The 21169-nt window shown below is 53.3% G+C and overlaps 1 protein-coding gene across 2 annotated transcripts in view; it reads right to left on the bottom strand.

The window, feature by feature from the left end:
* AGO2 (argonaute RISC catalytic component 2) overlaps positions 1-17617 on the bottom strand; it is a 108421-nt gene extending 90804 nt beyond the window's left edge. For both annotated transcript variants that reach the window (XM_082674486.1, XM_082674487.1), the window contains exon 1: positions 17542-17617. In XM_082674486.1, coding sequence (XP_082530612.1) covers positions 17542-17563 — 22 coding nt within the window. In that variant the 5' untranslated portion in view covers positions 17564-17617. The remainder of the gene's footprint in view (positions 1-17541) is intronic.
* Between the last annotated feature and the right edge of the window lie 3552 nt (positions 17618-21169).

Raw genomic sequence — 21169 nt, 5'->3', positions numbered from 1 at the left:
GCTCCAGGGCCCACAGGTGGCCCTTCGCTGCTGCCCTGGCCCCAGGGAGTCTGCCGAGCGCACGGCCCAGCTTTCACCAGCTGAAACAGCCGTCTGAGCGGTGGCAGAGCCAAAATGAAGAGGGGGCCTCTCCACTAGTGGCCAACAGCTGACACTTTAGGGACAGAATAAAAGGGCGCCACACATCAGGTCAGAAATAGTAGTTTCTGTGGACTGTGGCATGGTTTGGGGAGATAAACACAAGTTAAATGAAATTTTAACACGCTCAGAGTGGTTTTGCTAGTTTAAAAAGCTGGACGAGCTTCTTGGAAGTGTCGGTTTTCCAGCTCTCCACACAGCTTTGTTACACGCAGAGATGTTCCCCTTCCGGGCACCACACATCCCATCCATGCAGTTGCCTGTTTCAAATTAAAACACACTATTGAGTTACAGCACTAACGGGTCTGCTTTGTTTCTTCTGGGGCTTTGTTTAGAAATAACTTTGACAATGTCCAAGCAAACAACTTGGACCAAAGACCAGACGGTCACTTAGAAGAAAAAGAAAAAGCTGTTCCCATTCGAAGAAGGGTTTTTCATGAGAAACATATGCTACATCACTCATCTATATCAATTTGTTGCCTCTAATCTCTAAACCAAAGCTCACCCCCAGTGGACGCACCTTCCTGGAATATAATGGAAGATCCTGTGGACTGACAGACGTGCTGCCACGCAGGGCACGCTCAGTGGAGTACTGGGGGCACTACAGAGGGTTTGCACCGGGAGGTCCACGTCCTTGCACAGGCACCCCTGTGACCAAGCCCTGCACAACTTCTCTGCCCCGTGGCCCAGGCCAGAGAGGAGCCTCCCCAAGTCGTCCCCAAGCCCGCACCTGCCTCACGCAGCCCTCGCCAGCCCCAGACAGCACTGGCACAAACGTCCCTCGAAGTGTAATTTTCAGATTCCCCTAAGAAGGGCATACTCCTTAAAGAAGCCACAACATTTCTTCCACCCGCTAAAATCATCGCTGTAATAATAACATGCACTGAGCACACCCTGGGCATCAGCAGGCACTTTCCATGTTAACTCATTTTTTACCTTCACAATAAAATGACTGTTAATATGATCATTGTAACAACAAGTTATATTAATTATTATGTAATTAACAATCACAGAACATTGATAATTACAATGAATAAGTAAAATCAGCATTTATTATATCTCTATATTATATATAAAATACATCATGCTGACAAATGTCCTGATACCTCTGACACATAATTTGACATTGTTATTAGTTATAATAAAAATTGGTACTATCACCACCCCCATTTTACAGGCACCAGCAGTAACGTGGCGAGTGAGGTGATGCTGTGAACCCAGGACGCAGCTGCAGAGCCCCTGTCCAGTTCCCTTGGGCTCCCCCAGAAAGGGAGCTCCCCAGGGGGTGGAGCAGCTCCATTCTTTTCTGTTCTCAGCCTTGGGATACGGCGTCCACCCAGAGTGTGCTCAGCAGGTGTCCCGGAACCCACCTTATGCATGAAGTTGACTTATTAGCACAGGGCATGTGTAATTAACACCTAGGGAATAGACATGCCTTGGCACTAACCGTTTCTATCTAAGTGCCTGTGTGTTTTTAGTAAGCAGCCTGTCTCCTCCCCCACCCTACACAAACACACAGACACACACACAGACACACACACACAGACACACACACACACACACACCCTCCACCAAATGGACAAGCTAATCTCCACTAGCAACAGTGTTGCGCATGCGGTCACGAGATGTGGTCCTGCCCTCTGGCAGCTTAGGGTCAGTGAGAGACAGGACACCAAGCCATCCCTCAACACTTTACTGGGGACAGTAAAAAAGTGCTCTGAAGGAAGAGTGTGAGCTCTGAGTACACGTAAGGATGATAGTGAAACCAGCAGCTACAGGAGTGCTCGAGCCAGTTAAGCCACCGAACCTTCACAATGACTCTCTGAGGGAATTACTGGCACGTCATCGTCCTCTCTGTCTCGCACCTCGGTCTCATGCCCGTTTGGTATGACGGGCATGAGAATTGTCACACAGCTGGGTGGCACCTAACCAGGAATCAGGCCACAGCTGCCCGTGCTCATTACCTGTGTCCCGTGGGAGACCACTACCTGACACAAGCGTGCTGCCATCATTATTTACTTTAAACACTGTTGTAAACATACCCCCCCAACAAATAAATAGCACTCAGAAATGCTCAAGATATTGGTGAAAAGAAACAACATAGGGCTTCCCTGGTGGCGCAGTGGTTGAGAGTCCGCCTGCCGATGCAGGGGACGCGGGTTCGTGCCCCGGTCCGGGAAGATCCCACATGCCGCGGAGCGGCTGGGCCCGTGAGCCATGGCCGCTGAGCCTGCGCGTCCGGAGCCTGTGCTCCGCAACGGGAGAGGCCACAGCAGTGAGAGGCCCGCGTACCGCAAAAAAAATAAATAAATAAAAAATAAAAAACCCACTAATGCAATGTAGCATATGCTGCACAGCTCTCAGTAACTGTTAGAGAAGGGAGGACAGAGCAGAGCAGGCGCCCTAAGACGGCGTGCTAACCCCACCCAAGGCGGTGGACGAGAAGCGAGGGAGGAACTTCGGAAGCTAACATCCTGATTGAGTACTCCATGGCCAAATGCTGGGGGCCATGCACAGATCAGTTCTCCAGTGAGCAGGCTTGTTTCTCCCAGGGGCCGGGTAGTGATTCTAAAACTACTTTCTGTGTATGCTAGGTCTGAACAAATAAGCAAATCCATTGTGGATAATGAGACCCAGACTTCTCACTACCTGATGAAGAAGTTATAAATAAGGAAAGAAGAAAGCAAGAACAAACCATGTGATATTGGATTGGAATCAGAAATGCAAGTGTGAACTCATGGCTTCTAATACATACACAGAGAGATAAATACAGATGTGTATGTACACGCACGTGAGTACAAATACATGTATTATCTTGTGTACGCTGAGAGAACCAGAAGCGAGGGCACCCCAGGGGGCTAGGAGCACACTCAGCAAGCAGGTCTCAGCTTCTCACACCATTTCTCCAAGAAAAAGAACCAGGGCTCCTCGACGCAATGAACTGGGGCAGGAAAAATACAAGAAGAGACTGCAGTATCCTGTAGGTCCAGAAGGGAAATAATTAGAAAATGGTGGGGTGTGTTGAAAAGGCGGAAGTACCAGCCTGAAAGAGCTCCACGTCCAGGTCACAAAAGACAAGGAAAGAACGAGGAAGTGTCACAGACTGGAGAAAGTGAGGGGACGTGCACGGTAGGCCCCCGAGGCTGGACAGAGGCCCAGAACTGGACAGGGGGTGTCCGGGAGACAGACATTAGTCAGACTAACAGCCAAATCTGTGTAAGATCTTTAGGTGACGTAACAGTGCTACGCCAATGTCAACCTCCTGGTTTGCGTAACCGTCCTCTAATTATATAAGATGATAACACTGAGGGGAGCTGGCACGGGAACGCTTGTAGTACTCTTTTGGCTACTTTCCTCTAAGTCTAAAATTATTTCAAAATAAATGAATCCTTACGAGTGCAATGACACGATACTTCAAGTACCGGAGGGTGGGGGAGCAGGAGAGACAGGTGAGCGAGGCGCCCGGAACGGCCGGGCGGAGTGACGGCTGCGCGGAGTGACGGCCGCACGTGGGCTCCCTGTACCGCTCCCTCTGCTTTCATGTGCATTTGAGATTTTCTTCACTAAAAAGTCCCTTCAAATTGTTTTCAAAGTCTGCAAAACTCAACTTAAATCTGCCCACTTCTACTAGTACGCTGCATCACCACCCATCCAAGCCCCAAATAAATCAGACACCTTCCGGACCCCCTGCTCTCCCTGGACCGCACCTGCCCCACCCTCCGCCGGCAGGGCCTCTCCAGCGGGACACTGCTGCACATTTCCAAGCCACTTCCCATCTCTTCTCCACCCGGCAGCCAGGGGCTCCTCAGAAACATATGAGGCACGCGTGCATCTCTCACACCTGCTCCCCAGGGTACTGGATTAAAAGCGCTGTGCTCAGGGAGGCCTCTGCCCCCGGGCCCATGCAGCCCCATCCCAGGTGCAGCCCGACCCCAGGCCCCCAACAGCACAGGGTCCCCGCCGCCACATTCCACATTCGCTCTGGAATTTGCCCCTCCCGCCTGCACTAAAACACCCGCCATCTCGCATGGATTTGTGGTGACCATGCATCGCACGTCTGTGTTCACGACTCGGTCAGTGAGCTCCGGGGGCAGGAGCGACCTGGGTTTGCACCCATCATCGTTCCCCGAGCACTGAGCAGACGCCTAGCACACAGTGGGCCCTCAGTATTTACTCAGAGTGAGCATTTTTTTTGGCGGTACGCGGGCCTCTCACTGCTGCGGCCTCTCCCGTTGCGGAGCACAGGCTCCGGACGCGCAGGCTCAGCGGCCACGGCTCACGGGCCCAGCCGCTCCGTGGCGTGTGGGATCTTCCCAGACTGGGACACGAACCCGTGTCTCCTGCATAGGCAGGCGGACTCTCAACCACTGCACCACCAAGGAAGCCCCAGAGTGAGCATTTTTGACATTAGACACACAGGCCTGATCTGGGTATTGGACTCTCATATTCTTTCCCACCCTGTTGAAGTCTGTTTAGCTTTACTGTGTTTATCTAATTGTCCAGGTTCCAAACGTACTCTAAACTCTAGCACAAAGAAATGGATATGCCTTATAGCTATTAGGTAGATCTTGGCAAAACACGCTTAAATCTAATATCTTTTTCCACTTTGGTAACAGAATATGCCAGATATGATATATTACATTAAGAACTTCACTTTCTAAAAGGCTGTGATGACAATAATCAGTGTGGGTGAGGGCATGGAGAGACAAGCCGCTGCTGGTAGAAACGTAAAGTGGTGCAGCCACCATGGAAACAGTTCAGCAGCTCTTCACAAAGTGACAGAGTGAAACCCAGCAATTCCACTCCTAGGTATGCGCCCAAGAGAAATGAAGACATATGCCACACACCACAGACGAACATGGGGTATACGAATGTTCACAGCAGCGCTATTCACAACAGCCAAAAGGTAGAAACCACTCAAATGCCCATCAACAACAGAATGAATGGATAAACAACCTGCGACATAGCCACGTAATGGGTTATTCCACCGTAAAGCAAAATGAAGTGCTGACACACACTAGGACACAAATCGTGAAAACATTACGCTCAGTGAAAAAAGCCAGACGTAAAAGGTCATGTATTTTATGATTCTATTTACGTGAAATATCCAGATGAAGCCAATCCACAGACAGAATGCAGACTGGTGGCTGCCAGGGAGGGAGGGAGGGAGTGGGGAACGGGGAGTGACTCCTTAATGGGTACAGGATTTTCTTTTGGGGTGATGAAAATGTTTTGGCACTAGATAGAGGTGATGGTCGCCTGATGCTGAATGTACTAAATGCCACTGAATTGTTCACTTCAAAATGGTTTATGTTATGTGAATTTCGTCTCAATTAAAAAAGAAAAAAGAGGCTGTGACATTTTGAAAACACCGCCTTCTCTGAAACACCGATCTTTTTTCTCTCCCTTTGTTGACGTGCAGACACACTTGGAATAGACCACACAAGTAACAGAAGCAGGGGAAAGCGCTGTAGGTTTGCCTCAAAGGAGGCCAGGGACCTGAACCAGGGGAATAAAACCCCACCTCACAGCAGCAGCCTGAGCATGCCCTACCTGAAAGATGACTCTGCAAGATTCTTTAACAACCATCATTCTACGACACGGACTTAAGAACACCTATTTTGATAAAAACATGCAAAAATAAAATATAAACCGCTCTTCAAATAGATGTTTGTGGGAACGACACCAGGTACCATCAGATAGCTTAGTAGGGTGTGTCTCATCCTTAAAGTACGTTGTGCTGGGATGGCAACTCGCCGGCCAGCCAGAAGGGCACCACCGCGCCCACTGCCCCCGTGGCCGACACTGATAAACCCATCTGGGCGCCCTCCCCCTCCTCCGATAGCCCAGACTGGGGCTCAGCCTCTTTCTCAACACGATGCTCCAGGCACCCAGGACGCCCACCATCTCCGGTGAGATGCTTCCCTGGTGGAATGAGATCCAAATCCCTCAAAAAGTCAACCTAGTTCTTTGTTTCTCTTCTAAAGACAAAAGAAAAAAAAATTACCACCCAGAGTTCCTACAGTTTTATAACCAAATTTCTCACCATCTATTTACATCACAGCATTTATTTATTTATTTATTTAAATGTATTTATTTTACTTATTTATTTTTGGCTGCGTTGGGTCTTTGTTGCTGCACCCAGGCTTTCTCTAGTTGCGGCGAGCAGGGGCTACTCTTTGTTGCGGTGCGCGGGCTTCTCATTGCGGTGGCTTCTCTTGTTATGGAGCACGGGCTCTAGGCGCGCGGGCTTCGGTAGTTGTGGCATGAGGGCTCAGTAGTTGTGGCGCACGGGCTTAGCTGCCGCACGGCATGTGGGATCTTCTCAGACCAGGGATCGAACCCATGTCTCCTGCATTGGCAGGTGGAGTCTAACCACTGCACCACCAGGGAAGCCCACAGCATTTATTTTTCAGAGAATTTTCACCCAAGACATGCATTTTTCCCTTAACTCACCCCTAGAATGCCATCATTGAGAGAAAGTGGCTCGCCAGCCCTGTATCACAGGACCCCAGCACCTGGTGAGGCCACAACTCTCAGCTCGGTCCCGAGTCCCATCGCAGCACCACACCTGCCCAGCCCTGCCCTGTGCACTTGCATGCATTAATGTGCTTTATCCTCACAGGAAGGGAGGCACTTCTCCCCACTTTACAGGTGAAGACACTGGCTACAAACAGGCGCGGGTGCTCTCGGGCTCCCCACTCCGCGTGCCCAGGCAGCTTCTAGCTGGAGCCTCCTTCCAGGCCTGCCTCCTGGGGGCACAGCTTTGGACAAGGTCTAAGGAAGCCAAGAGGGAGGCAGCTGGCCCCTAACGGCCAGAGCAGCAGTGCGGCTCAGGGTTGCCCGCGCTGAACCTACCCACACTGAGGGCCAATTCGCTCACAGGAGGGCGGTGGAGAGGTCGCAGGGTGCTGCGGAAGACTTCACTGCAGGCCCTTTGAGAGGCCACGCGTTTACCTTCCCACGGACGTCCACTACCTATCTAAGTAGGTCAGCTGGCAAGTGGCCTCGTGGTCCACTTCCCTCCACACTGCCCGACAGTCAGCACCCTGGACTCCAGGCGGAGCTGGAGAGAACCACAGGGCGCCAGGGGTAAGGGAGGGCCAAGCGAGAAGAGGCGCCACGCCGGGCTGGGGGCAGGGCTTTCCAGACGCGCACACAAGTTTCAACTCAATTGATTTAGCTTTTAAACAATAAAGAATTGAACGTAATAAGGATTTATCGAGTAAAAAGCAAACACTACGGTAGACACTGGAAAGACAAAAGATAACCAAGATGGTCCTGGGTGGCAAGCAAATGGGGTTTACAACAGAATGAAGGAAACAGGCCCCCACCAGGCAAAATGCACTGGGTGCTATAAACATGCAAAGTGAATGCCATGGATTTTTCCCCCCGGATTTCTTAGGATCGCCTGAAATTTAGCATATCTACAAAAGAAAGCTTACCCCTGCAGCTCCTTCCCTACCTGGGGTTCGCCTCGCTGACGCCAGCAGGTCAGCTGGGGGGAGTGGTTTTCACCTCCCGCCCCAGACACAGGCCTCCCTGCTCTCTCCACTCTCCTCCCCTCAGCACTGACCTGCCACCAACAGGGAACCCTACCACGTCCCCACCACACATAGGTGAAGACTCCTGTCACCGGCCAGACCACCCCGGCCTGTCACACACCTGCCAAATACTCAGAGGGTCCCTGTTACCTGCAGAAGAGAAAAAAGCCCCACCCTCAGCTCACCTTCCGGGTACCCACAGCATCACCTCCAAACCCCCGACATCACGCTCAGCGCCCGCCTACCCGGACCGGCCTCTCTTCTCAACAGGTGGTCCTGCCTTCATGCTGTTCACCGACATTCCTCTGCCTTCACGACAGATCCAGACCCAACAGCTGCCCAGGGGAAGTTTTTCTTGTGGATACAGAGCATCAGCGCTGTACAAACCCTAATGAATTAGTGGAACCTAATGATTACCGCTCGACAGCGACTAGTATTCACACCAAAAAAAAGCAACAAAGCCCAGAAAAGTAGAACCTGCATCAGATCAAGCCTTTGGGTCTGAGCACTAATTTGCAGGAAATCCACACAGGACAGACAAACACGCTGAATTACACCAAGAAGATGCAATCAGTGAAATCTAGCTGGTGGGCAAACGAGACAGCACACACAAGCCAGCTTCTTCAACCCACCAACAGTTAGCAGTGGGAAAGAAGACGGCGAAAACTAGAGATTAAGAGAGAGGTTGTTTAGGGGAGACCAGCCCGGTGCTCTGTGACCACCTAGAGGGGTGGGATAGGGAGGGTGGGACGGAGACGCAAGAGGGAGGAGAGATGGGGACATATGTATAGCTGATTCACTTTGTTATGAAGCAGAAACTAACACACCATTGTAAAGCAATTATACTCCAATAAAGATGTAAAAAAAAAGAGTGGTTGTTTAGGTCTGGTGGGGGGGCAGGGATGAAGAGTCACAGCTAAGGGGTACAGCCTTTCTTTGGGGGGAGGGGACAAAAATGTCCCAAATTAGGTTGTGGGGATGGTTGCACAAGCCTGTGAAGGCACTAAAGCACGCGGAGCTTTACGCTTTAAATGGTGAATTGTGTGGTACGTGAGCTACATCTCAATAAAGCTCTTATTTTAAGACGATACTGAAGGCTCACATCAGCCAATCACAATGTGGGCCTCACCTGGATCCCGACTCAATGAGTTGTTAACAGTCCATGACACGTGAGAAACTGAGCAGATCTGGACTAACTGTGTGGTCCAGGACACTGGTAACTAGGGGCTATGTGAGGGGGGAGGGGGAGGAAAAGAGACATCCTCATCTCACAGAGGTATCTTCAGACATACTGTAAATTAAACGAGATGACTGGGGTCTGCATCAAGACAAGGAGAAGGGGGGACTTCCCTGGTGGTCCAGTGGGTAAGACCCCAAGCTCCCCACGCAGGGGGCCCAGGTTCGATCCCTGGTCGGGGAACTAGATCCCGCATGAACGCCGCAACTAAGAGTTCGCATGTCGCAACTAAAGATCCCGCGTGCCGAAGATCCCATGTGCCTCGACTAAGGCCTGACGCAGCCAAAATAAGTAAGTTAATATTAAAAAAAAAAAAAAAAAAGATGAGCTGCAGGGACTGCCCTGGCGGTCCAGCAGTTAAGACTCCGCGCTTCCACGGCAGGGGCGCAGGTCCGACCCCTGGTCGGGGAAAAGATTCCTCATGCCGCGCAGTGCGGCCAAACGTAAAAAAAGACAAGCGCGAGGGGCAGGGCTGTGCCTGGGGCTCCCGATGAAACACGGCTGTCTGTGGGGACCGGCGGGGGCAGGACACAGGCTCTTCCCTCCGCCGTAAAAACTCTGCCGGCTGACGCCCTCCTCTGCCCAGCCCCTCCTGGGCTCAAAGTCCCACCAAAGGCTCCAAGCTCAGCAAGACCTCCCTCCCTCCCCTTCTTCTGGTCCAAGTTGCTCCAAGGTGCCTTCTCAATGCGCCTGCACTGACCACCACACGCAGGGCCGCGATCCCGCTCACCTGGCTTCTCCATCACAGGTGCCCACGTGACTTGTACACGACTTGTTTCGATTCTCCATCTCCCCTCGCATATGCTCTGACTGTTCACCCCCAAAAGCTTTCCATGCCTCCAGCTCAAGGTTAAGTTGTAATTCCCAGTCTTGGCACTGAGACGCCCTCCAAGTCTAACATGATGTTCTTGTGGTGAGGCACGTGTGTTCACACTGAACACACCGCACACTTGTTAAAACAGCAGCCCACATCGGGAACAAAAGGTCCCCAGCGATGTCCCCCGCCCGCAGGCACCTGTAGAATCGCAGGTAGAAAAGTGTCTCCTGGTTCACCCAGCTGTGCCAGCTCATCACCTGGAGACAGAATCTGGTGCTCCCCCGGCACCACTCCCACCACGTGACACGCAAGGTGGGTCCCCACTGCACAGCACAGCTGGGTCTGTTCTGAACGACTCTGCCAGGAACGTGAGCTCCGAGCATCAAGGCCAACCTTTCACTTCCCTGGTACTGAGCCGTACAGGGCAGCCGTGGATACAAAGCACCTGGTAAATGGTATTTATCAGGGGTGTGGTCTGTGAAATGTATTCTATCCCTCACGGCTTACAGAGTGAAGAGCCAGAGGTCAGCCAGGAGGTCAAGGAGGGGGGGGCGCTCATCTGACAGAGAGAAGCCACTGTGCGTGGAGTAAACAGCGAAGATAAAGTGACCGAGGGACATGATAACTCATAGGCACTTCCTGGGGCCACGCACAGAGGGAAGCGACAGCAATCTGCCCGCGTTCTATCATCTGATCAGAGCACCTCCACCGTCAGGTGTTCATTCTCTGTACGAGAAGGAGCCTGAGGTTCAGAGAGGCTGAGTGAATGCCCAGCCACACAGCCAGGATCCAAGTGAGGTCGGCCGGACCTGGAGCCCGTGGTCTGGGTTTGCACCACAGTGAGAGGAGGTCTGCTGGCAAGTCACGGCGACACCTAGCTCCTGCGAGCTCCAGACTCTCTGACACCCCAGTTTTTGTCCAATGTTATCCTTTTTATCGCTCTGCATCTTCCTTTGCCTTCTCTCCACTTTTCACTTGTACTTCTCTGTTAGTTCCTTTGTTCCTACAAAAAACAAATGATGCCACCTCCTGCTACCCGTAAGGCCAGGAGAAGTCCTCGGTTTTCTCTCGCTCTGCTCAGCCCGCCGCATGGATGGGACCATGCTCCACAAGAGTAGCGGCAAGGACTCTGAGAACACAAGTGCCGCTGGGACAGGAGCCTCGGTCACGGTCCCTGAGACTCAGAGGCAGCACCAGCTACAGAGCACCCCAGTCACGCCAAACACCCTGCCACGGTCGCGTCTTGCATGAGCTCGGTTAAAGGAGGGGTTTGAGAAACTGGTGAGCAAGTGCCCAGCGCAGGGGCCTCCCACTCTCCAGGTTCACACACGAACGGCACAACGCACACCCACCGACCCCTGGGCCACGAGAACGGGCCCGCCGGGTTCAAGCTCCTCCACCGGCATCCATGTGGCATCGTAAGAATCTACTCTCAATGGCTGTATTATTTAACTTGGAGTCAAAGCTGACGAAACATCTCAAATGACTCAGACCTACGAACCTCGGCATTTTGACCTTTTATGTGCAACTCTCTAAGTACTACAGCTCAGAGCTGAGACACCCAGAAATAACGTGGAAAACCACAAAAATAGTGCCCCTCGAGTGACTGCCCAGGAGGCAGTAGGGAGCGTCAAGATGGGCTTCAGCCGCAACGAGACAGACTCAGGTGATGAGCTGGCTGGCGTCAGCCCGGCTACAGCTCTGTTCGTTTGGTGCTGTGGGTTCTTAAAGATGGATGCAGAACAATTTTCACTGAGAATTCACTTAAGTCCCCAGGAGTCCCCTTCTGACCCAATTCTAAGTGAAGCTGCAGACAAGTTGTATTCAAAGCAACATGGAACCGTAACTACAGCCACTGAAAAGGAGTGGTCTTCATTCAATCAGACCTCTAAGCTCGCTCAGGAAGGGAACCAGAGGTAAACTAAAGTTAACTTCTTACAGTGCATCGCAAGGGCCTCTTCAGAACACCCACACTCCCACCCAGAACCCCTCCCCCTCCACCGGCGGCCCCACTCTCTCGGGGGCTGCCCTCCAAGGTGTGTTTCCAGCATAAGCTGCTCCCTGGGGCTGCACTCGCTCTTTTCTGCTTCCTCCCCCCGCCCTCTCTCCCAACACCAATGGGTCTCAAGCTCCTCCTAAAAAGCAAGCACCTGGGACATTTGCAAAATGTAATTTCCTGGGTCTTCAGGGGCAGAGATGCGGAAAAGGCTTCAGGTGATTCTGCGACCAGCTGCGGGGGTGGGCGCCAGGCTGCATTCTCCCAGGGCCCCAGCTGTGGGCAGGCCCGTGAACCCATGTCCCCCTGAGCCCAAGACCCTGTCCTCCACCTCCAGCGCACGCCTCAGCCTTCCAGAACCTCAAACTCCACGTGTCCACGTGCCACGCCCGATTCCCCTCCCTGGAGCCTGCTGGTCCTTCTGTGGTAACAAAGCTAGATGCGACGGCACCTCCTTGTTCAAACATTCAACAAGTGGGGTCAGGAAGGCGAGGACGCGGCCAGCTCCCCACTCCCCCCTCGTGGGCTCTGGCTCTGGGCAGGCCCCTAATTCTCCCCACGAGGAGGCAGGACCAGACCACTGTGCAGACTCGCGCCCACCCTCGGCCGAGACGAAGGTCCAGCACATCTCATTTCATGCTCACAACAACCCTGAGGTTGGTGCCGTCCCCTCCCCCGCCCCCCATTTTTGAAGTGCAAAGCCCGAGGCTTAGAAAAGATATACAACCGCCAAAGTCACGGAGCTGGTGAGGCGTGGTCTGGAGTCCAGATACTACTGGATGCCGCCGCTAAGTGGAGTCTACCTGGTAAGTGCAGACACCGAGATGCAAAGCCTGGCCAGGGCCAGAGTGCCGGCCGCTGGCTGCTCATACTGACGGGGTACCCACCCCTGTACCCACGGCCATCCCACCCAGACGGGGTCACTGTCTTAGGCCCTGACTGCCCACCCTTCGGTCACACCTGCCCCCACGCTGCTCTGCCAGGGCCGCCTCTCCCGCCTGCAGGGCTGCTGGAATTACCTTCCCGGGACCCGTGCGATCACATGACACTCCACACGCCACCAAAGCAGATGGCGCCTTTCCTGGGGGGACGTGCCACCTGCCCACCGGCCGCTGGGCCTTCACACCCTCTGTTCCCAGGGCCCACTAGCTCCTTCCTCAGCTCCAGTCACATCAGAGGTCCACAGAGGAACAAATGCACCACAGGACGAAGACGTGGAAACCTAAGGCAGCCGGGCCCAGACAAGGAACCTGAGGCCCAGGACGGGGACAGGGCTGGAGCCCATGACCAGGCTCCCTGCCTGTCCACTGCTCGAGCCATGACCTTGAGAAAAGTGAGAGAAAGGCGAGAAAGGTGGGGTTTCAAGTTCTCAGCAGGCAGGGCTGGGCCGTCTCCTCCACCTGCAGTGAACCACAGGAGGGGGATGCAGCGCACCCCTGCGGCACAAAGCAGCAGCCCTCTGAGATGGCGTCTGTGACCTTCAGGTTGTATGAGGATTTTAGTAGTAAGTGGGAAGCACTGAGGCGTCAGACAAGTGAGCAATGCTGAAGCCCTTTGTTTCTGAGCCTGTCTACGAGGCTAAGATTCAAGGAATGTTGTTAGGGGGACATCCACCCTGATTGGCCACCGTCCGTGCACACCTGTCGTCCCAGGGAAGCTATTAAGAGTGCCCTGTTTCACTCGCACAAGTTCCCAGTTTAGAGGATAAACTGTAGCGTCGCCAAGGGTGCAGCTCTGTCCAAAGATAACTTAGGACGGCGCAGCGGCCTGGCCGCAAAGAGTGAGGACGTTTCAGGGTTTTAAATTTTGAGGGAAAAAAATGCAGACAAAAAATTAGAATGGTAAATACTTAATGACCTTTTCACTGCCTAGAGTGAAAAAGGACAGGCCTGTAACCCCAGCACCAAACCCCGGCCTGGGAGGCAAGGGCGCTGGCAGCGGGCCATCGACAGAGGCGGCTAAGCTGGGGGTGAGTCACAAAGTCGAGAGAAATGACTGGGAGCAAACAGAAGGGCGCTGAGAGCCGTCTCCCTACCACACACTGGGGAAGGAGGGGTCCACCGAGTCGGATGAGGAGAGAAGCTGCACGAGAGGCACGAGCACCAGGCTTGTTTTCCACGTCACACCGTGGTCCTTCTGCTGACAGAGCCCCACGTAGAAAGTGGATTCCACTGCACTGAAAGTTAAAGATGCAAAGCTACCTGTCCCAAAACATCGCTGAAGATAAGTGCGTCTGAATTAAACTTACGAGCAACTGGATCTCATCAGCCTTCCCCATAGAAACACAGGGACCTGAACAATTAAAGAAAACTGGGGGGAAAGATATGCAAGCCCTGAAGAAGAGATCTTAAGGACCTCATTGTCTTACGGGGTGAGGGTGGGGGGCTAGCTGTAGAGTCGAGATTAAAGAGCCTCAAAAGCATAAAACCAAATCCGTGTGTGAACTTTTAATAAAATTCAGGATCCAAAACAACCGGGAAGTAAACACACTTCTGCGATGAGAAAAATTGATTACGGACTGTTAAGTGTGACAATGGCACTGAGTTGTAAATGTCCCCATCCTTCAGACATGGTACTTAAGTATTCAGGGTGAAACGACAGATCTGGAACTCACTCAAGAGTATTTCCGCGAAGAAGGAGAAAGGGGCAGATTTGAAGCAAATGTGGAAAATCTTGATAGTTGTTGAAGCTGGTGATGGAGAAATGGGAGCCGTATTATACCACTCAGTCTACTCATGTGTACTTTAAATTACTTCACAATAGAAACTATTTTAAAAGTCAAGTGATACATTCTGAGTGTTCACAAAACAAGAGGGCAGCAGACTACCCAGCCACGCCCTCCGGCCTGACACAGCTTCACCCGGGCAAAGGGCCGGCTGCTGCTTGGCAACAGTGCACTGTTATTGGAAGAGGGGTCATATCTTCACTGAGATAACTGAGGGAGAAGAAGCGGGGTGCAGGAGGAGTTAACTGACACTAGAAACCACAGTGAAAGTTGGTCATTCTCAGAGTTGTAATCCTTAGATGTCGCTGAAGTTACTTTGTAGCAAAGCTGTGAGGAATGGAACCCACAGGAGTCTGAGCACGTGAAACCGACAGAAACAACCCCCTTGGAGCATGCAACATTGAGACTCCATTTAAGGTCTTTAAGTGGTTACAAAAAAAAATTGACTGATCATCTGTGAAGGTTCAGGGTCACTGGGGAGTCCACCCATTCTAAACCACTAACTCTTTGGAATAGTTAAAAAAAAAAACCTAAGAAATAGTAACATACCTAACTTTAGAGTCCACATACCAATTCACATATGTAATAGCATTTGTAACGGGCACAACGCAGGCTTACTGTGGACTCTATTTTTTATATTAACTTACTTAGTAAGTCAATAATTGTATTAAAATGGAAGTAGCAAAACTATTTGTAATTTTTTCTACAATCCAGATCAAATGTCTTTTTATTATTCTAAATTAGGAAATACATTAAAAAGAGTTTCATTGAAGAGACTCTATTCCAAAAATTCCTCTTAAAAATTAAAAACCTTAGTGTGTAGAATAAAATTAAACAGCACCACAGCCTTATAATGACAGCACGCGTGCACAGCCTGAAATTTGGTTTCATTCCCATCCTGCCATTGGTTAAGAACTACCCATTTATTTTTTCAACCAAAGCTGTCCGATTTCAGGGCAGGTTTATCTGTGAACCGAGAACAAGCGGCCCTCTCCCCACCAGGCCACAATGCAGAGGCCCACATCAGAGCATGATTTTTCCAAGAGCCGTTAAGGACCTGAAATGAGCCTGGAGATCCAGAGAACTAAAGCTTTCTTGAAAATGAAATAGACCAGAAAATATCCCAGTGCAGAGCACACAGCATGGGTTAGCTGTGCTTCCTGAGCTCGAGTTTCAATTACACCCGAACATGCGAGGACATGGGTCCAGTCTACATGTAACAGGTGTTTCTTATTGGGGGTCAAGGTCAAAAGGACTGAGAGCCACTTCTTTAAGGAGAATGTATGGAGAGTCAGCGGAGATCAGACAGATCGTCCTAATGCTCGCTGGCCATATGACCTTCGCAAGGCTCTTAACCTCTCTGAGCCTCTGTTGTCCATCTTCAAAATGACCACCACCAACTTAGCAAGCTGTCCGATGGATTAGTTAACGTCAGACACAACACAAAGGTTTGACCTTCCTCAAGGTTCTTCGCTTTTTCTGGGCCTTCAACTTTTAAACTGAAAATGTGAAAAAAATGTAGAGTGTAGTGGCTAACACTTGCTGGGCTCCTCTACAGGAATCAGCGGGGAGATTCTCACTCACGGAGGTGAGGGCCGACCCTGCCATGTCACGGGTGGGCGCTGCCCATCCAGGGCTTCCCGGAGCCAAGTCTGCTCCCAGGACCCTGACTACAGAGCCCCCGGCCCTTCCCCACCGGGGCTGAGTCACCTTCCAGATTACGGTTAAAACCATTACGCCTAAAACCATTCTTCCATCAAACTGCTGAGGGCCCGTAAGGATTTAAAAGTTGGTCAGGCTCAGCCTTGGAGAACCTTTCTAACTAAGTGACATCAAAAAAAAGTATTCACAAGGCAGAGAGCTGTTTGTGAACAGACACAGCAGTGGGGGAAAACGTCAAGGGACCCAAATGGATCAGGAGAGCCCGGAACAGGCCGGGCCAGGGCCCCATCAGCAGGAGGCCAGGGAGGGCTTAGGGCCCCTGGGAGAAGGCAACAGTATGCCGAGCCGGCAGGGCCTGCAGCCCGCTGGAACCTGGTGGACAAAGGGGACGGGAAATGCCCTGTCCAAGTGGCAGGGCCAGCGGGAAATTTAGGAGCCACGTGCCTGGCGGGAAACGGAGAGAGCTTCACAACACTTCACCATTTTCTTGGCCCAGCAAGTTAATCGCCCTTCCACTCTACATCAAAAAAAAAAAGTTAAAAAAAAAAGTGTTACTGCTTTAAGTTTTTTAGAACTTTTCTAAAGAAAGAGAGGCTGACTAGTAAGAAGGGATGCTAAGGAAATCAGCACATCTCCTTACCTTCCTCTAGTAAACTGCAAAAGGCAAATTAGTACTTGAATAAGGAGCCGGTGTGTCTGGAATGAAAATGAGACGCACGCAGTTTTAGGGTGCCGCTTCCTATCCCTCTCAGTCTACGGCCCTAACTACCAGCACGAATTGGCCAAAATTCAGCATTTCCAGACTTTCCTTCAGAGAAGGGGCCGCAGAAGTACTGGCAAAAAGAAAAACGAAACTGAGAGCGCTCCAGGCTCGCCGCGGCTCGATCTGCGCCGAGCAGCAGCGCTCCTCCCCGTGCCGCCCGCGCCCCGAGCTCGGCGCCCCCGGCCCGGGCCTCAACGCCCTCTGGCGCTTAGAGCCCGACCCGGGCCTCGGCCCCCGGCCCCGCCAGCCCCATCGGCCCCGCCAGCCCCGCGCGGCGCAAGGGCCAAGGCGCCTGGCGCAGGAGGCCGGGCCAGGCGGGCGCCCGGGCCTCGGGCCTACACGCGGGCCGCCCGGCCCAGTTCCCGCTCCGGCCCGGTCCCAGCCCACCGGACCGCGGCGGGAACGCAGCGCGGGGAGGGCCCAGGCCGCGCGGGGCGCCCCGACGACTCGGGCCCGAGGAGGCCAGGGCTGCGTGTCCGCCGCGGGGCCGAGGAAACGGCCGGCGGCCCCGATCCCCGGCCTCCCGGCCCGCCAGCCCCGATCCCCCGGCGCCCGCCCGCTGCCCGCGCCGCGCTCGCGCCCAGCCCGCCAACCGCCGCCGGCGCCGCGGGGAGGAGCGCGCGAGCGGCCGGGCCGGCGCCCCGAGCGCGAGGACTCACCGGGGCCGGCTCCCGAGTACATGGTGGTGCCGCCGAGGGGCTCCGGGGCCGAGGGGCGGCCGCGCGCGCGCCACGGGCCCCGACGCCGCGAGCCGCGAGGGAGCCGCCGGCCGCACGATCCGCCCCGGCGCGGCCGCCAAACAGGTTTACCCGACGCGGCCGGGGCGGCGGGCGGAGGCGGCGGGCGGGCGGGCGGGCGGGCGGGGGAGGGGCGAGGGAGAGCGGGCGGGGGAGGGGGGAGGGAGGCCGGGAGGAGGGCGGGGGAGGAGGGAGAGGCCGGGGGAGGGGAGGCGGGGCGGGTCCGCGCGGCGGCGGCGGCGGCGGCGGCGGCGGCGGGGTGGGTGGGGGGGGGGCGGGCAGGGGATCGGGGCGCGGGTGCGGGCGCGGGGTTGGGGGGGCCTTGGGGGCGGCCCTCGCAGCCACTCAGAAGAGCGACGTCTCCTCCGACTGGGCGGAGCGGGCCGCGCGGCGCTGCCACCGGAGGCCGGGAAGAAAGAAAAGAAAACACACCCCTTGTTTCCCCGCCGCCGAGCCCGTTCTGGCTGCTCGAGGGCCGGACCCTTCCCCACCCTTAGCCCCCGCCGGACCGGGTGAACTTGGGCACCGTGTTGACGTGGTCGTGTCGCGTCCTGGCGCCCCGGCATCTCCGCCAGGCTTTTTTAAGTTATTAACGAAACAGGAATGTCGCGAAGGTTCCTCCCGACCCGGAGCTTGAACTTGAACGCGCCCCGGTCCTCGCTCACTACCACACCGCCACCTCCCGGCCGAGAACCCAGATAATCCACCTAAAGAACTTTAGTTTTTGGTCAATTTTAGCTGCTGTCAGTGATCAGATCAAAATAACACGCCCCATTCCAGTCCTCGGGGCCTCCCCAGTTTCTTGACGTTGGGTCCTTATCCAACCCCCTCATGCTCCTCCGTGACTCTCGGTATTTGCCCCACTTGTGCGGAAACGTCCCCCTCCAGCCCAAATCCTCCTCCATGGATCAAGTCCCCTGGGATCCAGCTGTTTTCTGGAGCCTTTTCCAGGGAGGCGAGCCAGAGGCCAACTCCTTTCTCCCCTAATTGGTGGGCGATTAGCAACCAGAAGGTGAAATACAATCCAAAATTGCTCATTGTCTTTTAAACATATTTGCCTGCTCATTCCTTCATCCTATAAGCAGGTATTTATCTGCACACTGGGTGCGAGTAACTCTGTGTTCCTCCGGCCTAGGATGGTAGGAGGATGAACGGGAGTCTTGCTTGCAAGCATCCAATAGGTTTATTTCTAGCCTCTGCAGTCCTCAAGGACATTCTTAAATAAATGCAGGAGAACCAGCCTGTCCTCCAGAGAGAAGCTTAAAAGGACTTCGATCTTCACCAAGTCACTGATATGAACAGGAGTTGGTCTCATGGCATCAGCCTCAGAGACGCCCATCCATCCCTCTCCAATTCTCTGCCCCCCACCTCCACCCTCACCGGGGGCTGGACCACCTCTCCACCTTACACTCATGCTGTGGGAACACAAATCCGCACTTGATCCTAGGCTGCTACTCAGCCGTAATGTGTGTTTAGGAACCCAGGAAGTCCGGGAAGAAGGCACACCAGGGTGGGACTGGGTACCACCCAGATGTCCATCAGTCTTAGAATAGGTGGTGAGAGCCACATATACCCATAAAGTGGAATCTAGCGATGAAAAGGAACACCCTTCATCAAAGTACAACAACGTGGAATCTCTACAAGGTTGAGTGAAAGAAGCCGGAAGCCATACTGCATGAGTCCATGTATAAAATTTCTAAAACAGGCAAAACTGAACTACATTTTTTAGGGAGACATCATTTAGTAGTAAAAAGCTGAAGAGGAAAAAAGGTGGCTACCTAACAGTCAGAATGGTGGGTGGGTACTGCTGGGTATAGGGGTGCTGTGTGACCACGGAGAGGCCTGGGGTTTTGGGGCACGAGCCTCCTTCCCATGACAGAGCTGTTCCTTCTGCAAGTCTCTTAAGCTGCACATTTTTTAAAAATATACTTTTCTGTACCTTTGCTACATTTCACCATAAAGACATTTTAAAATCATAATCATAAATGGTATCCCTCTGTTTAGGACCCTCCACGCCCGAGGGCTGCTCTGCGTCCGCCCGGCCCCCTCCCTCACACAGCCACCGCGCTATTTTCCGCCCCAAATCACTGAATCACTCGGAGGCCTCACGGCTCTGCTGCGTGCTCCTGTAATCTCGAGCCTCAGAGAGCGCCCTGAAGGCGCTCTAATTGCCGCCTCCCTTCAGATCGCCTTCTGCTTCTTTGATGCTCGCGTTGGGTAACTTTGTTGCAAGGGCTCCTTTGCAAGTCTGGCCAGATACTGTCTACCCAGCGCTTCCTTGCGTTGCTTCTCTGCAGAGACAGCTCTAGCCTAAGCCCCGCCTCCCCGCCCTCCCTCACCAGGGATCCTCCTTCGCCCGCGTCTCCCAGGCATCACCCTCCACCGCTAGTGTCGAGGAATCCCGCCCCCTTTCTGCGCGCCCCGCCTTGTCCCCCACGAGCTCCAGGCCCTCCACATCAAGCCACGTACGTCTCCTCTCCCCTCCGCCCAACCCGCTCTTTCACCGGTGTCCCAAGCACTGCCCACATTCACCATCCACCGAAGAAAAGCCCAGGCCCCTCTGCCCTGTGCCTCTTCCCCAAGGAGTAAGTTCACTTAACCCACTTAATCCAGTCCACTCAGTTCTCTGGGAAATGCCTCTAGAACCTTCTCCAGCCCTTCACTGCTCTGCTTCTCCAGGCCTTCATCCAACACTTGGGTGTTGACCACATGGGGAGGACTGCTGGGTCTTCGGGGGCCCAGTCTTTCTCTCGGATACAATTCATTGCTCTGTATTTGGATCCCATACAGGTCCCTCTGCTCTGCTAAGCCCGCAGGGCTGTAAGCACAGCCAGGGACCCCACAGGTTTGCATGTCGGGCGCACCGGATCCAGAGCAGTAACCCTGCAGGAAAGGCAAAGGACACTCGGGAAAACACACAGCTCGCTGCTGTGGTCATCGGGCCCACAAAGCGCTCAATGTTGGGGGCCCTTTGTCTCTTCAAGACTAAAATGTGGGCACTGAAATAAAACAGTTTCCAAAAACATGTTCTGCATGTGATAAACGAGGGGTTAGGAGGTCAAATAAGCTGGGAAGCATTGAGTTAAACGACAGTGAACAGTTTTTGGCTGCAGACCTTCTCAGAACCTTTAACACAGTATTAACAGTTATGATGCTAGTGACTTCCCTGGTGGTCCCGTGGTTAGGACTCTGTGCTTCCACTGCAGGGGGCTCAGGTTCCATACCTGCGTGGGCAGCCAAAAAATTTAAAAAAGAAAAAAAAAGAGTTGTGATTCTACAAAGAGGAAGGAGGGAAACAGACTGGTTGTGTCCCAGCCCACTTGACCACAGAACCCTTTTATCACAGGGTATCTCCAGGTTCCAGGTTCCGTGGAGCACACTTTGGGAAACACTGTGGTAGAGCTCTTCTATGATGCCTTCCAGCTCTAAGATTCTCTGAATAAAAATATTGGCTGTTTTCCTGAATTAAAAACTCAAGAGCATGGTTGTGAGTTGACAAAAGCCCATATGTTCCTGATATGTTCTCTCATATCAGGAACAAACGACACTC

Source organism: Grampus griseus (genome assembly GCF_964374135.1).
Source record: "Grampus griseus genome assembly, chromosome: 17".
NCBI lineage: Eukaryota > Metazoa > Chordata > Mammalia > Artiodactyla > Delphinidae > Grampus > Grampus griseus.
This window is presented reverse-complemented; position numbering and strand designations above follow the sequence as displayed.